Genomic DNA, 14,386 nt, shown 5'->3' with positions numbered 1-14,386 from the left:
TGAAACTCTACCAATTTATTTTCTGACCCTTTTAGCGACGCCCCCCCCCCCCCAATTTCTATTATCAAAGGCGTTTGGAGGTTGCTTTTTAATGCATATTGTCCGCACGCTGTGAGAGACCGTCACTTTTCAGCGGAATTCTGAGCGTTGTGGGGTTTCGACACGGGCCTTCCCTCACGGGGTGTTCCCGCCCTAGGGGCGCTCCCTCACGCTCTGAGGGCACCGCTGCCCCCACAGACCGCGGGGCCCCGCCGGGCCCGGAGCGGGTAACTCGGCACCTCCGTGCCCACCGGGGGCTCTCGGGGAAGCTTCCCGACGGAGGCCAGGCCGAGGTACCCGTCGCCCTTACCGAGGCGCCCCGGGCTGAAGGCTGAGGATGATGACGCAAGCGGCGGTTCCGGCGCCGGGGCGGTGACCGAGGCGGCGGCGCGGGCGGAAGGAAGGGAAGGAGGCGGGGGGGAAAGGGGTGTCTCGCCGCCGCCGCCGCCGCCGCGGTTCCATAGCCGGGAACGGGGCAGGGCCGCGAGGGGAGCGGGAGCGGGCGGCGTGAGGGGAGAGCGCGAGCGCGCGCCGCGTGAGGGCAGCGAGAGCGGCGCGAGCGGCGGCCGCAGGAAGTATCGCGAGAGTTGGCGCGGCGGCGGCGCCGGCGCTAGAGGTGACCGAGGCAGCGGCGGCCGCGGGCGCCTCCTCCTCTTTTTCCTCCTCCTCCTCCTCCTCCTTCTCCTCCTTTTCCTTCCTCTCCGGCCATGGAGAAGGCGGTTGGCGCGGCGGTAGCGGTGACGGCGGAGGAGGGAGGCGGTGAGGGCGGCGGCGGCGAGGCCGGCAGCGCCACAGCGGGGCCCGGTCCCCCGGAGGGGCCGAGCGGCCCCGCCGCGCCCCCGTCGCCGTGCGGGCCCGGGGCGGCCGGGCTGGTGCGGGTGTGCGACCTCCTGCTGAAGAAGAAGGCGGTGCCGGGCAAGGCGAAGCGCGGCGGGCGGGCGGCCCGGCCGGCCAGCAGCAGCGAGAGCGGCGGCGGCGGCAGCGAGAGCAGCAACAACGGCAGCGACGACGAGGAAGAGGAGGAGGAGGAGGAGGAGGAAGACGAGGAGGAGGAGGAGGAGGAGGAAGAGGAGGTCTCCGAGGTACGGCGCGGGGGAGGTCCCGGGGGTTTCCCCGCTGATCCGGTTTCATAATTCCAGCTCGCTCCCGGCTCCCCCCGCCCTCGGCCCTGCGGCAGCGCCGGGAAGGGGCAGCACCTCGTGGCGGGGCACGGCCGATCCCGGCCTCCGGTCGGCCCCGCCGCGGGGAGCAGCCCCGGGCACCCTTGCTCGCCGGGATGCGGGGCCGGTGCCCCCCGGCTTTCCCCAGGGCTCGGGGGCTCCCTGCGAGCCGCAGCCCGCGGCCGTCTGCATCCCTGGTGTGGCTTTATCCCGAAGGGAAAGGCCCGGGGGCTGCTGCAGGTGCTGTGTGCCGTGTGCCGTATCGCGATGGTCACGGGGGCCGGGAGCGGGAGAGCCCCGCGGTGGGAATGCTGCTGGCCGGCAAGGCCGGCATGAGGCTCCGGAGGCAGGCCGGAGCGCTGGCTGAGCGGCTGGAAAGGTGTTGGCGCGCCCAGCGGTGGGAATAGGTCCTCTTGGAGAGAGTGTGCAGGTAAAGCAGGTGAAGGTGCAGGTGGAGGTGCAGCCAGGCGAAGGCTGCTGGAGAGCCCGGGGTGTTGAGCTGTTAAGTGGTGTTTTCTCCGAACCTGAGAACCGCCCTGGTTCCATGCAATGCAGAAACAGGAAGCATTAATAACTCGGTTTTGTCTGGTGTTAGGATTTTCAGGTAGGTATCGTTGGAAAACGCTGGTAAGGCTGGGAGCCCCTTATTTGCATATGTAGTCTCACAGGGTTGCTTTGTTGAATGGTTTTAATTTGTAACCTCCCCAACTGAGCTTTTGCTTCTGCTTGGTTTCTTTTTTTTTGAGTAGTATCCTCAGAAAAGTTCTCTTCAAGCTTTTTAGCTTTTCTTTGAGCTTGGTTCTTAAGCGGTTTGGCTTTCGAGCGATATATCTACAGTTCTGTTAGAAATTGGGCAGGAAGGAAGAGTCTGATAGGTTCAAGGAAGGGCTGGGCTGGGATGGTGATAGCTTTTTCCACAGTTAAGCAGCACTCTGCATTTCATTCCTGCTGAAGTTGATACAAGAAGCATTTTATCCCGCTGTTGGAGATAAATTGCGTGCCGTGAGCGTGTCGCAGAGAGTCAGTACTCTCCTTTCTGTGGCGTTGGTTTCTAACAAAGTCGATATCACTGTGTGGGTAGAAGTTTTTATGGTATAAGACTTGCAGGATAACTGTTTGGCTGCTGAACCATGTTGTCCGGCAGTCCTACAGGTGCTTGGAGAGCTCTGTTGAGCACAGGCCTTTGGGACTGGCTGAGGCACTGTGTGCTGAAGGGATGGAGGCTCTGCAGCGACTTCAATGTATCGGTTGACCAGCCCTGAGATCAGTTGCGTGTGGTGGAAACATTCAACAGAATATGTGTCAAGCCAGACCTACTGGTGAATCACAGGCAGGTTTTATTCAGTGGTCCACAGCCATTCTTCCAGGTGGAATTGTGTGTGGGGCAGGGAAGGGCAGAGACAGCTGAGGGGTACAGGTATGGGTGAGGTGAGCCTCTGCCTGCTTGCTGTGCCTTCAGAGCCATAGGCACCTATTTCACATTATTTGGGGCCTGCAGAGAGCAAGAAATGGCAGTGATCATTAAGTATCATGAGGCAGCAGAATAGTTCACTTCTTTTCTTTGACAGAGTGACATGTGCTATAGATACTGATGTAGGCAATGTGTGGGCATCTGGAAGCTTCCCTGATGGTTTCATCTTAGCCTAAGTGAGGGCTTTCCCAGGCTGGGTGGTCTGGGATTAAACATTAAGCAGGGCTAAGCGAGCAAGTGAATAATACTGAGGTGATGACGTTCAGGATTCACAACAAAATATATGCCACATGCTTCATGTATAATTGTTCTTGATCATGCAGGTTGCTTGCAAAAATCTGTTCTAGTCTTTCTCCGAGTGACTTCAGGATAAAAGGATGCAGCTTGTAGAATATGCACAGCTGAAGTCACACTTTTTAGGAATGTGAACATGAGGATGGCCTGATTAGTGGAGCAGAGCATCCAATTTGAACCATGTTCCCAGCAGCTCCTGGGGAGGAGAAGTGTTTTGAGTGTTCTCAGTGAAAGGAAGGTTTCCTTGTCTGAAAGGAACCTGATGGTTGGTTTTGGCTTTTAGAAGCTTTAAAAAAAATCCCACTGTGGGAACAAAGGGCTTTTTACTTGTTTGGGGGTTAAAATTTGAGTTGTGTCCAGCTCTGAGGTTGGATTGTGGTCCTCTGACCACGGACAGCGTGGAAGGCACATAAAGTGAAAAACACAAAGAAGTGCAAGTTGCTGGTTTTGCTGTGAATGGCAACTACTGTGGGAATGCTGCAGAAGCTGGTGTTCCCTCCCAACTGTTCCCTTCATTATCTCTGTAAACTTAAGATAGTTTGTCTTAGGCTATTTTTTGCCCTTCCCATGCTTAATACATTAAGACTTCTCTAATCTCCGAAGCAAAGTGCTTCTAGACTGGACTGCTAATGAGACTGCCTCTAAAAATCAGGAGTACTGTAGCAAGAAGACCAAGGAGTTCTGAAGGGAAACCTGGTGCATCCTGAGCCACAGAAAGCCCAGGAGCATAAAGACATTGTTCAGCTCAGTTGTTGCTGAGCTGATGGAACGGAATCAGGAGTTATGATCAGCTGTTTTCATGTCCATGCCTAAACTCCATCAGATCTCCGTGTGGCAACACAGGCACTGTGGAGAGCTTTGGGAGAAGTTTAATGGGAATTTCATACCAACAACCTGAGGAGTTTCTGTGACACTGTTCATGGCAACCTCTGAGGTTGATCTTTTAAATTGCAGCAAATTACTGCAAAACTTTAGATACTGGTGTCCAGTGTTGTCTGTAAAAAGTAAATTGCCTTTTGCCTAAAAAACAGTTGTTAAAAAATGGCAACTTTTTGTGGTATACAGGAAGGGGGATCTTGAGGTATGACAAGAACATGTAGAACAGTAGGAGTTCCATGGCAGGGGATGTCAGCTTGGAAGTTCCTTCCAAGTGTTCTTGGATGTGCAAATGTTATTCAACACTCCCATTCATAGTGCAATAGTGTTTAAAATGAGCAGGTCCTTGTAGCAAGGTGCTGCTTAGAAACTCCATGTCCAGAGTGCATTAGGGCTTCTCTAATTTGACCCTGAAAGGTTTAGTTGTGTAATAAAAATTGTTTACAAGCTTATTTCAAGTCTTTGAAATAGAAGGATGTTTGCTGCCAGCAGTGAAATTCATAATTGCCCTTTATATCCATCTTAGGAATTTGGAAGTTATATCTTGTCCATGAATCTTGTGATGATCCAAGGTGTAGATCCACCTTGGATTTGTGTGTATTTATTACCTTCTCTGTTGCTGGATTCTTACATGCTGTACAATTAGCCTTCCCTAATATAATCTTCACTTAGCTATACCTGGAAGCACTGCCCTATGCAAAGGATGCTTTTTGAGGCGCTTTGGCTGCTTTTTGAGGGTTCTTGCTTTGCTTGGGCCTCCTGGAAGTAAAAGCTCATTTTTGTTTTTTCAGCTGCTATTGAAATAATAATTGTACTGAGCTACTAAGATGAAGTGAGTGGAACAATACAACACCACCAGTCCTCTAAAATGTCTTCATGCAAAAGAAGCTACTCTGAATTCCTTGGATTCAGATTTAAGGCGAAGTTAATCTGAAAACTTGGGCGTCGTGGCGTGGTTTCAAGAGCATCACAGGCACATGGTTGTAATATTTAAATTGGAAAAGACTTAAAGAGCTGAAGTGTTCAAATGAGCTGATGTGAAGCACAGAATTTGTTTTAGAAATCTGTTTCCTTTTTTTTAACCCTAGCAGTCTTCATCAGAGTCCTGGAGTAAGGCCTTTGGATTCTGCAGGGCCGCCATGCCCGGCTGGACCACGGTGTGATGTGTTCCCTTCACTGCCATTGCTTTGGTGTCCTTGGGTCCTGCCGGGTGTGACTGAGCATGCCGCTGATGGGCCCTGCCCTTGTGAGTGTGTGACATCCCGAGGTGCACTCCAGTCTCACGTTCTGCTGCATTGTATATCTTCTAGTTCTTGTTTATTTTCCTGTCTGTTTCAGCTGTGTTTTGCCTGTACCACTTAGTTTCTTCCACTCAAAAGAGGAAATAGGAAAGAAATAGGTTGGGTAGGATGGTTCTCAAAAATCCCTGAAATCTCAGGGCTTATCCCAGGGGCTGTTGGTAGGGGAATCCTACAGCCAGGTTTCACAGTAGTGAAAGCTGGAAGCACTAGTCAAAACTGCTTAACATCCCTTCCTTACTGTTCCTGGACTAGCTTCCAGCAAAATCAGGTTGGTTAGCCCTGATGCTTTTTTTTCTGAATTGTTAAATATTACTGTAATTTTGTGTGCTTTATTTCATTCAAGTAATCAGTGAATATCTGGGTTGAAAAAGAAACCCCCCAGCAGAAAGTGACCACTGCAGAAGGTGGAGTTGAATATTGGCGGCACCATGTGAATTTGTTTACTTCCTGAGATGTTTGTTCAGGAAATGTCCTTATAAACATAATTCCCATGTGCAGGCTGGAGCCAAGCACCTCACATTTTAAGCCAGTCATTCAGTTCTGTAAAGAGGGTGGTTTCTCTGGAAGGGGTTTAGCTGAGAGAATTTCCTCATCTGTCTAGGTTGAAGGCAAATGGGATCACGTGTGTATGTTTTTTTCCCCATTTATCTGTGTTTTAAAGCCACAACTGTTGGTGTTTGTTTAGGATATAGCTGATTTGCAATTGGGTTTAGGAACTGAAAAATCAATGCTGCAGATTGAGGATAAGTAAGAAGCATTTGTTTTGGAGGTTAAGGGAGCAAGCCCTTCTAACTTGGTGTTAAATAAAAATTGCCTGAATTTGCTGTTAGTGTTTGGGCCATCTGAGCAGAATCCATGGCTGCCTGGGTAGACATGGTGTGTTTTTTTCCTGAAATGCTGTGCTTCTGGTTTCTTGATGGTGTGGCTTTGTAGGTGACTCAGCTGAGATGACATCCTGAAGAAGTGCTGTGTAGAGCTCCTGCACCTGTGTGGGACTTCCTTTGTCATGTCCATAACTTTGGATGTGTTGAGTAAGAAAGCTGTTGGTGAGGAAGGACTAATGCTGGCAAATGGTTTGGGTAAGGTCATTGAGCTAACCTGCGTCCTTGGGGGAAAAGTCTTCCTTAATGTCAAATTGGCAGTGAATATCAGTGTGTCTTGGTGTTAGTGTGGGAATTCTGGTGACCTCCATCCAGGCATTGTGCAGAGTCCACAGGAATTCTGGAGGAAAAAAATCCATTGTTGGCCAATGAAGGGCAGCATTTCCTCTGTGTTTGCACTGAGCAGTGCTTTGTGTTAGTGGGCTCTGGGAGAGGTTATCTCAGTATTCCAGATGTTTTTCAGCTGGGTTATCCCCCTTAGGCTGTCCTAAGCTCATGACTGTGCAAAGAGCTGAAGCCACATGGAGGTATTACTTAACTGTTGTGTCACCTTGTTTTCACATGAGGTAATAGTTGTACACCAGGCTAAAAATCAGCCACCAAGCCAAGCATGTCTTTAATACATCCTTGTTTGTGCTTGCAGTATTTTCTTTTAGGCTGCATGTTGTCATTAGGGTGATTCTGTTGGCGTTACCCAAAGCAGTTTTTGACAAATTCAAATTACTGGTGTTTGATGTATAGGAGTCATTCCTCTTGTGTCTTTTACCTGCATCCTCAAATTCCTGGAGCATAATGGTATATTTTAGGAACTGAGCTGAAGTAAACCTTGATTTTATGTTTTCCTGCCCCACCCCAATATCTTCTGTGGTGTTCATCATCAAGAGCGGATAATGTGTCCAAATAAGCAGCTTCTCAGAGCTAGAGAACAGAGCTAGAAAGATGTTGGAACATTGAGAAATATGCTGAAATGTTGCTATTTAGACTATCACTTTGGGGTTTTGGCTTCCTTCTCAAGTTTAACCTGAAACAATCAGAAAGTGTCTAGATAGTTTATGTTTTAGGTTAAAACCCAAGACATTTTGCACTCAGTAATTAATACAAACTGCTGCTGAGGGGGCTGCCTCATATTTGGAATAGGGTTTGCTTTGCCTGGTGCTGATGTACAAGGAATGCTTCTTTCAGAGTCTGTCCGTCTGTCCGGCTGTGCAGGAGCAGTTTTGGGGACTGCAGTCCAGCAGAAGGGGAGTATCTGAACCCCCCCTCTCGGGCAGGGAATGATTCAGAGATAAGAGGAGGAAGGTCGCTCTTATCCTCCCGGCTGCACCTCCCAGTCCTTCCCACACACAAGAAAAAAACCAAACGCTTGAAGGAGAGGCTGGAGCTCCCTTGTGCATCTGTGTCTGGCAGGTGACTCACGTGTTTTCCTGTCCTGTAGCTTTCCCATCTCCAGACTTCAGGTATTCCTGCCTTTTGTTCGGTCTTGTCCTGAAATGCTTTGCCAGTGGAATTTTCCTCTTGATGCTGTTCTGCAGGTGCGAATTGTTCTCCTCCACAGAATGGGGAACAATGCTTTAATGAAGTTGAAATGTTCAAGTCATGATGTGACTTACTTTTTTTCCTCAAGTGCTCGGTGCTGTTCAGCCCCTGCACCAGCGTGGGTACGAATCCCACTGAAGCTGGGGGAGTTGGGCTTGGAGGAAGGCAAAAAAAAAAAGGCATTCAGTGCTCCTCCCAGCCACTTGGGAAATGATGTCGTTGAAAAAAAACCTCAGTAAGAGAAAAAACACATTTCCAGTTGATCAGTTCCTGGATCCAGTTTGTCAGGCACAGGAGCTTGTGCTGACACAGCGAAGAGCAGCAGCTCAGGCAGGGAGGAGGGTGAGAGGGTGAGCACTGCCTCTTTTGCTGGGATAATTAATTGGAATCCCTGTCATGGAAAATGTTTGCATTGTTTCTGAGGACTCCAATTGGTAAGAATGGTACAGCTCAGTGAGAGTTTTTGTCCTCAAGGGCAAGTTAGTCCTCTTGACACTTCCTCTGGATCTTCTGATCAATCACACAGATTTCTTTTTTTTAATTTTTTAAAAAATTTTTTTTTTTTTTGGCCTGTAAAACAAAACTTAGAGCTTCTTCAGATAAAATCAGCCCTGACTTTTGTCTGTGGTATTTGTTCAAGTTCTTGAAAGCAGTGTATTAAGGATTGGGAGAAAGAGAGGAATTAAGCAGGATTTCATTAACATACTGCAGCCTTTTGGTTTATCACCATCACTTTTGTGTCACTTAGTGCAGTGCAGCAAAGGAGTCACTTTGGAGACTGACTAAAAAGTCACCATTGTGATCATAATCATAACACAAAAAACCAAGCTGGCTGAAAGAAAAAAGCACTTTGAATGTTGCAGTCTGCTCCGGGGATGAACATATGCCTTCTGTCCATCCCTGTCACTAGCAGGAGTGAAAGCTGGCATAACAGCATGCTGGTATTTTTGTGGAGAATCAGCTTGATCGAAGAACTTCTAGGGGATAAATATAGTGGGCAACTTTCTGTGCTGAACTTCAGAAAAGGCCTTTTCTGGAGCTGGCATGAGGGGGGAAATGTCTGCAGTTCTGTGTGGAATCACTCTTTAAATGCACTTGTGAGAAAATTTAGTAGTGTGTTTGAGTTGGGGTGGGTTTTAGAAACATGCTGGTAGCTGCCCCACAGCTGGGTTCTGCAGGAATCCCTGGGTTAGAGAGAGGCCCAGTGTGATGGGCTGCCTTTAGAGCGTCCCTCTGCCCGCTGCAGCTGAGCACTGGTGGTGCAGCTGTGCAGGGGCCTGGTCTGTTTCCAAAGTTGATGTGGATGCTGATTGCCCTGTGCTTTGGAGCTGTTGTGGCCCAGCACTGCTCAGTTACATCAGAATATGCCCAAAACCTGAGTGAGACCTGGAAAAACCTTACAATAATAATAATTTACTGGTTTAATAATGAACTGGGTGAAGTAGTGACACCCAGTAAGCATTGATTGAGCAAATTAGATTGAAGTAAGGTTACCAATAGAACTCAAAGAACTTTTTTTTTTTTTTTTAATTACATTTAAACAACTTGCCAGAGTGTTCTCAAGAAAGGCAGATGTCCTTGAGGGTGGCTTTCATTGTAATCCAGAACTGGCTGTCACGGAGTACACAGCCCTTCCAAAAAGCATTGGCACACTTGTTAATAGAAATAACTCAAGCAATTGTTTTTATAGCAAAACTATTGTCCAGAAGATATTTAGTTTTTGAAAAAACTTTTTGTCAACTACAACAGCATTTAGTAAACTCGGTCATAGTAAAATAATTCTGTCAGGCTCTGTGTGTATGATGTAATTTAAATGTGGTGCAGGGGAAGCAAGTTCTTCTGTGGGAGGGGAGTGTTGGGTTGACAGGGGACCTCAGCTTGCCTGCTAGGCCGGTGAGGGGTTGAGCCTTGAGGGGTTTGAGGAGGGTTTAAGTAGTTTTGGTTTGGTCTCTTGGATGGCCTTAGGGTTAGTCTTGGGCTAAAGCCAGGCTCTTGCTGTGAGCACCCTTGAATTAAGGGCAGGTGTTTGCAGTTAAATGTGGTATCTTCTGGTAATGTGAGATTAACTGGACCTGTGGTTTTATTTCTGGAGGCCCAGCAAAGAGAAGATGGGGAACAGGAGGTCCTGAGCTCCAGTGTTCAGCCAGAAGTGTTTCTGTCCGGCAGCTGGTCCAGCTACACTGGTAGTGAATGCTGGCAGTTGTGCTGTGAGGTCCCCAGTCTGTCCTGATCTTCCAAGTGACCTCAGATGAGAAAGGAAATGAACAACCATATTAAACAAAAACAGAGATCACATCGCTATCTCATTTTTTATTCAGTCTATGTGTTTTTCCTTCTCCAGCCTTATCCACCTTGGTCTGTTAAACTCCAGGTTTGATATTGCTGTCAGTGAATGGAGTAGGTTTTCCAGCCACCTTAGTCTGTGAATTTGAGGATGCCAGCTGAGTAACAGGCTTGAAACCTTTTCTGTGTATGCAGTCTTTTTAAATGGGCATAAAAAACTTTGGGATGTGCTAATTGTGGTGCTTTCAAAGGTAGTTAAGTCACCTTTTCCAGATGATAGTTTCCTGCAGCTGTGGGAAACCTAGAATTGAAGGATAGCATAAGGAATAGAATTCCATCCTTTCCAGCTTTGTCTCTTGATCCAAAGGAGTAGCACTAACTGAACAGCAAACACTGAATGTGTCAGAAGGGTCTGGAATGCCTTGCTGCTGCCCTAGGCCAAGGGAAGAATAGGCTGGAGAGAAATGAAAGATCTGTCTTGGCAGGAAAGCTCATTTTTGAGTGGGAAACCGTCTTGGATGGTCAAGAAAAAGTTGTTACATGGTTGTTAGAGAAGAAAAATATGTGTGTTGGTTATCAAAGTTTGCTTGTCTGTGGGAGATAACGGAGCTGAATGGAGGGGGGTGTGGTAATGACAATGGGCAGCAAGGATCATCTTGTGACTGTAAAACTCATGTGAAAGCTCCACTGCAGCTTTTGGCAGCCAAGTCTGAAATGCTCAGGGAGAAGCATTGAACTATTAGGAGAATAAAAGGGGATAAAAAAATCCGAATAAAGGTATGTCTTCAGTATTTATCTGGTTGAAGCCCATCATCCTTGCACATCCTGACCACAATAATGAAAAAGAAAGAAAGAAAGTAGTTCTCTTTTATTTGGAATTCGCTAAAGCATCTGCCTGAAGGATGCTGGAAATTTAGTCAGGCTGACCACTGCAGAGCGGTGATTGCTTCAAGAAGTGAAGTAAAAGGAACCAATATACAATGTGAAAATAGAAAAAAACAGATGGGGGTCATGACTTCAGGCGGTGCCTGAGGTTTGGGTTTGGCCTGACTTGTTTTTGTGTAACCACTGAGGATCTAGAGTTGGATCCATCTCTCTGGAGGGAGAACCTGAAACAGTGGGTTTAAAACTCATTTTTGTAGTGACATAGAACTAAGAGACCTTAAAAATTGCACCAAGTGGTGACTGATGCAAACTGCCCCAAAGCAGAGATGATGCTTTTGGGGTATAACAAGGTTTTGTGTTTAGAAAAGGAGTAGCAGAGAATAATGTTTTTAGTGTCTTGGTGGTTATGCTGATATGATGGAGAGCTGCAAGTTGTAGGCTACAGTTCCTAATGAAGGTTGATAAATCCTAGTGCATTTTTCTGGAGCACTGAGTACCCTAAGGGGCTATCTGTTTGGGGAAAGATTCAGTTCTGGCTTAGTTGTAAAGGGGTTTGAAAAATTGTATTTATTCGGAGAGCAGCGAGAAGAACTGGGTTCAGTCCAGCAAAATGAACGTAGGTGGGATTATCATCACTCTAAAAATGGAAGAATTGGGCCCAATGCAAGTTTGAAGCAGCCTTTGAAAAATCAGTGTGGATATTCCTTGCACTGAGTACTTTTCTTGTGTACCAACAACTGCTCCTGTATCCTGTATCCATGGTTTTCAGTTTCATGTTAGAAGAGCAAACTTGGTCATTTGAAGGTGTTAATGATGGATTTTTTCCCTTGGTGATTTAACTGAGTCTTCTGCTTTCAAGGGTATTTCTAATTAATGTGAAATACCCATCTTGTGTGTGTATCTTGTTTGGATTTTTCAGTGTGATATGTACCTCAGTTTCCAAGGTGTTCCAAGGTGTTCTGTTCCAAGGTGACACTGGTGGAGGTTTTCCTCCTGGCACTCTAGCAGGTGATCAGCATGTCACAAAATTTGGGCTGGAAACCCACTCTGGTTTTTGGTCTTAATTGTCTCAGGAGCTTTAGTATTCTGCCTGACTGTATTCTACTTCTGGAAAGGGAAGTACTTGGGCATGCCTGCTGAAGGACGTAACTGATAATTGCTTCTGTATTGAGGGTCTGTCTTCAAGTCTCCTTTTTTTCTTCTCAGAAAGAATTGGTTTTTTTAGTAATTAATGCACCTCGTGATCTTGCTGAATAAGGTGTTAGTAGCTGCATGGGACAGGGTTTAAACAGCCCAACCTTGACACTGTGCTCTGAAAGCACACAGAAAAAAGTGTGTTTGTATGCTTTGGGACAGTTGGTGACCAGTACTGCTCGATCAGCTGTAACTAGATAACAATGTGCTTTTGTGATAGCAGAGTGGGAATTGTCTGATCAATTGTTCAATGCTCACATTTCTGGGTGCCAGAATCTGTCTCGGATCAATGGTTGAAATGCTTGTGCCTCAGGCTGACGTGATCCAGTTGAGAATTGCTGGTGGCTGGTGTGCTACCGGAAGGTTGGGATGGAAGATCTTCCTTAAAACGGCCTGTGAGCTCCTGGGCGTGCCCAGCTCTGCTCGGCGTGAGCAGCTGGGTTCTGTGCGGGGTTTTAGTCTCCCCTGGGTCATCTGCACAGAGTTCCAGTGCTGTGTGGGGAGCACAGTGCCGGGCAAGCCAGCCTCGCTTGGTACCCACCCCTGGCTTTGCTTTTCTCAGAACACTCTCAGGATTCCCCTCGGCCGAACACGCTTCACGGGGCTGCAAACAGAACTTGGGTCCCCGTTTTTAAATCTGTCTCCTCAAGCTGCACTTCAGATGTTTTCTCTGCCACCTTCCGTGGGGACCAGGAGGGTTTTGTGTGTTTTGTGTGTAAGGAACATGATGGATGGACAGAGCTCAGGTGGCTGTGTGGGTTTAGGGCTCCTCTTGGTCAGGAGAACAGGCTGATTTTTAGTAGTGGATGGTGACAAATGAGGGCACGGAGTGGATCATGCCCTTCAGCATAAGGCTAAATAAAGATTGCTAGATTTCAAGGAGGAGCTGAGATGTTTTGAAGAGATAATGTGTTTTATCTTTCCTAATGAGCTGCTTCAAGTAATTCCTAGAGCTGGACTTGAGGATGAGGATGAAATGGGTTTGTGTTTACCTGTGCAGAATTGAAGATGTATTTCCTGACCTGTGTGTGAAACCCAAAATCACACAGTAGAAATACATAAGAAATTAATCATAAGGCCTGAGTATTTTTTTGGTTTTTCCCTAGAAAGTGCTTTTTTGTTTGTTTGTTTTTTCTTTCTTTATTTTTCAGAAACAGAACGGAAGCATGTGTTGAAGCCTTTACTTTACACCACTATGAGATGTTCAGTAAAACATCAAGAGCTGGGGATGGGCTTTTTACAATTTGGTATTCCATACTGTAGATATTTTTGAAGTATGAAAGAAATTCTGAGATCACATTTTGCAAGCAAGTGCTTCTTTCTAAGCCAGCACCAGAGAGCTGCAGATTAAGGAGAGCCATGGGAGAGGAGGACAGATTGGTATTGAGGTTCTGAGTGTGAAATTGAGAATGTTTTGTTTGCTGCCCTCGAACAAATGTTGAGGGTGACTTGCTTTCAGTGCCAGAAGGTTTTAAACATGGCTCACACATGGGACCCGAGTCTTCACATCTCTCATGGTGTAAGAGAATTGTTCTTTGGGGTAGGGTTTGTACATGAAGTGATGCTGTTGCAGGCAGGGCTCTGCAGTTTCCCCAGCAGAAGGGGAAATGGTTCAGCTCTGAAGGTGATTGTGTCCCTTCTGCTGAAAATCTGGTGCTTGCTTTGTGGGTCTGGGGGAGCCCATGCTGTGCAGTTTGCCCTGTGTGGAGCAGACAGCTGCTTTTGCTCCTGTGTAATGCTACCTTTTGTGTTTGAAAATGTTTTCAGGGGTGTCATGTGTGGAGTCTCTCTAGCTCAGTGCTGAGTTGTGTGCTTTAAGCTTCTTTCTTTTCTTTTCTTTTTTTTTTTTTTTTTGGTGTGATATAAGGTATCTGTTAATTCTTTCTGAGGCTCAGAAGACTGAATAACTTGTCTTTTGAGACATGAGTGTTATGTGGGAGGTGGTGGCTGGTTTTTTCCCTTTTTTATATATATATACAAAGAAATCCTTCAAGCTGTCAGGGACAGCTTTGTACTTGGGCTAATGTTTGTGCATTATTGCTGGATTTCATGTACACGGGAACAGTTGCAAGTGGCTGCTGGGGATGTTGGAAATGCCTCCCTAAATTCATGACTCCAGAGGAAGAGTGGAATCTTGTTCTATGGGTCTTCCTGGAATTCGTTCTTGTAGAACTGTAAAATCTGGGGTGTTCTCTAAAGTGGAAAAAGAGTGGGAAAATGGACAGCCTGGGCAGGTGTTGAGTTTGTGTGAAATGAGGGGCTTTGTAATAAGTGAGTAGAATGTAATTCCCATTTTTGGTTGTTAAATAACATTTCAAAATGGAAGAATGCAGCTATGCCTAAAATTTATAATGATCAACTGGAATTTCTCTTTGTGATGTTACTAGCCAGTCTGGCCAGCTTTTTAAATCCAGGTAAGAATATTCTTGCTGTTAAGCGAGTGTTTTGAACAATCAGTATTTTTTG

At 46.9% G+C, this 14,386-nt stretch overlaps 1 protein-coding gene across 4 annotated transcripts in view; it reads left to right on the top strand.

Annotated features, from left to right (window-relative positions):
- The first annotated feature begins 86 nt into the window (after positions 1-86).
- The window catches only part of ANKRD17 (ankyrin repeat domain 17), a 67,356-nt gene continuing 53,056 nt past the window's right edge, over positions 87-14,386 (top strand). For 2 of the 4 annotated variants that reach the window (XM_084204837.1, XM_084204836.1), the window contains exon 1: positions 87-1,121. In XM_084204837.1, the coding sequence (XP_084060963.1) occupies positions 747-1,121 (375 nt within the window). In that variant the 5' untranslated portion in view covers positions 87-746. The remainder of the gene's footprint in view (positions 1,122-14,386) is intronic. The other 2 variants (XM_084204840.1, XM_084204839.1) reach the window with 1 other exon arrangement.

This window comes from Fringilla coelebs, assembly GCF_963513975.1.
Source record: "Fringilla coelebs genome assembly, chromosome: 4".
In the NCBI taxonomy this organism is placed as follows: domain Eukaryota; kingdom Metazoa; phylum Chordata; class Aves; order Passeriformes; family Fringillidae; genus Fringilla; species Fringilla coelebs.
This window is presented reverse-complemented; position numbering and strand designations above follow the sequence as displayed.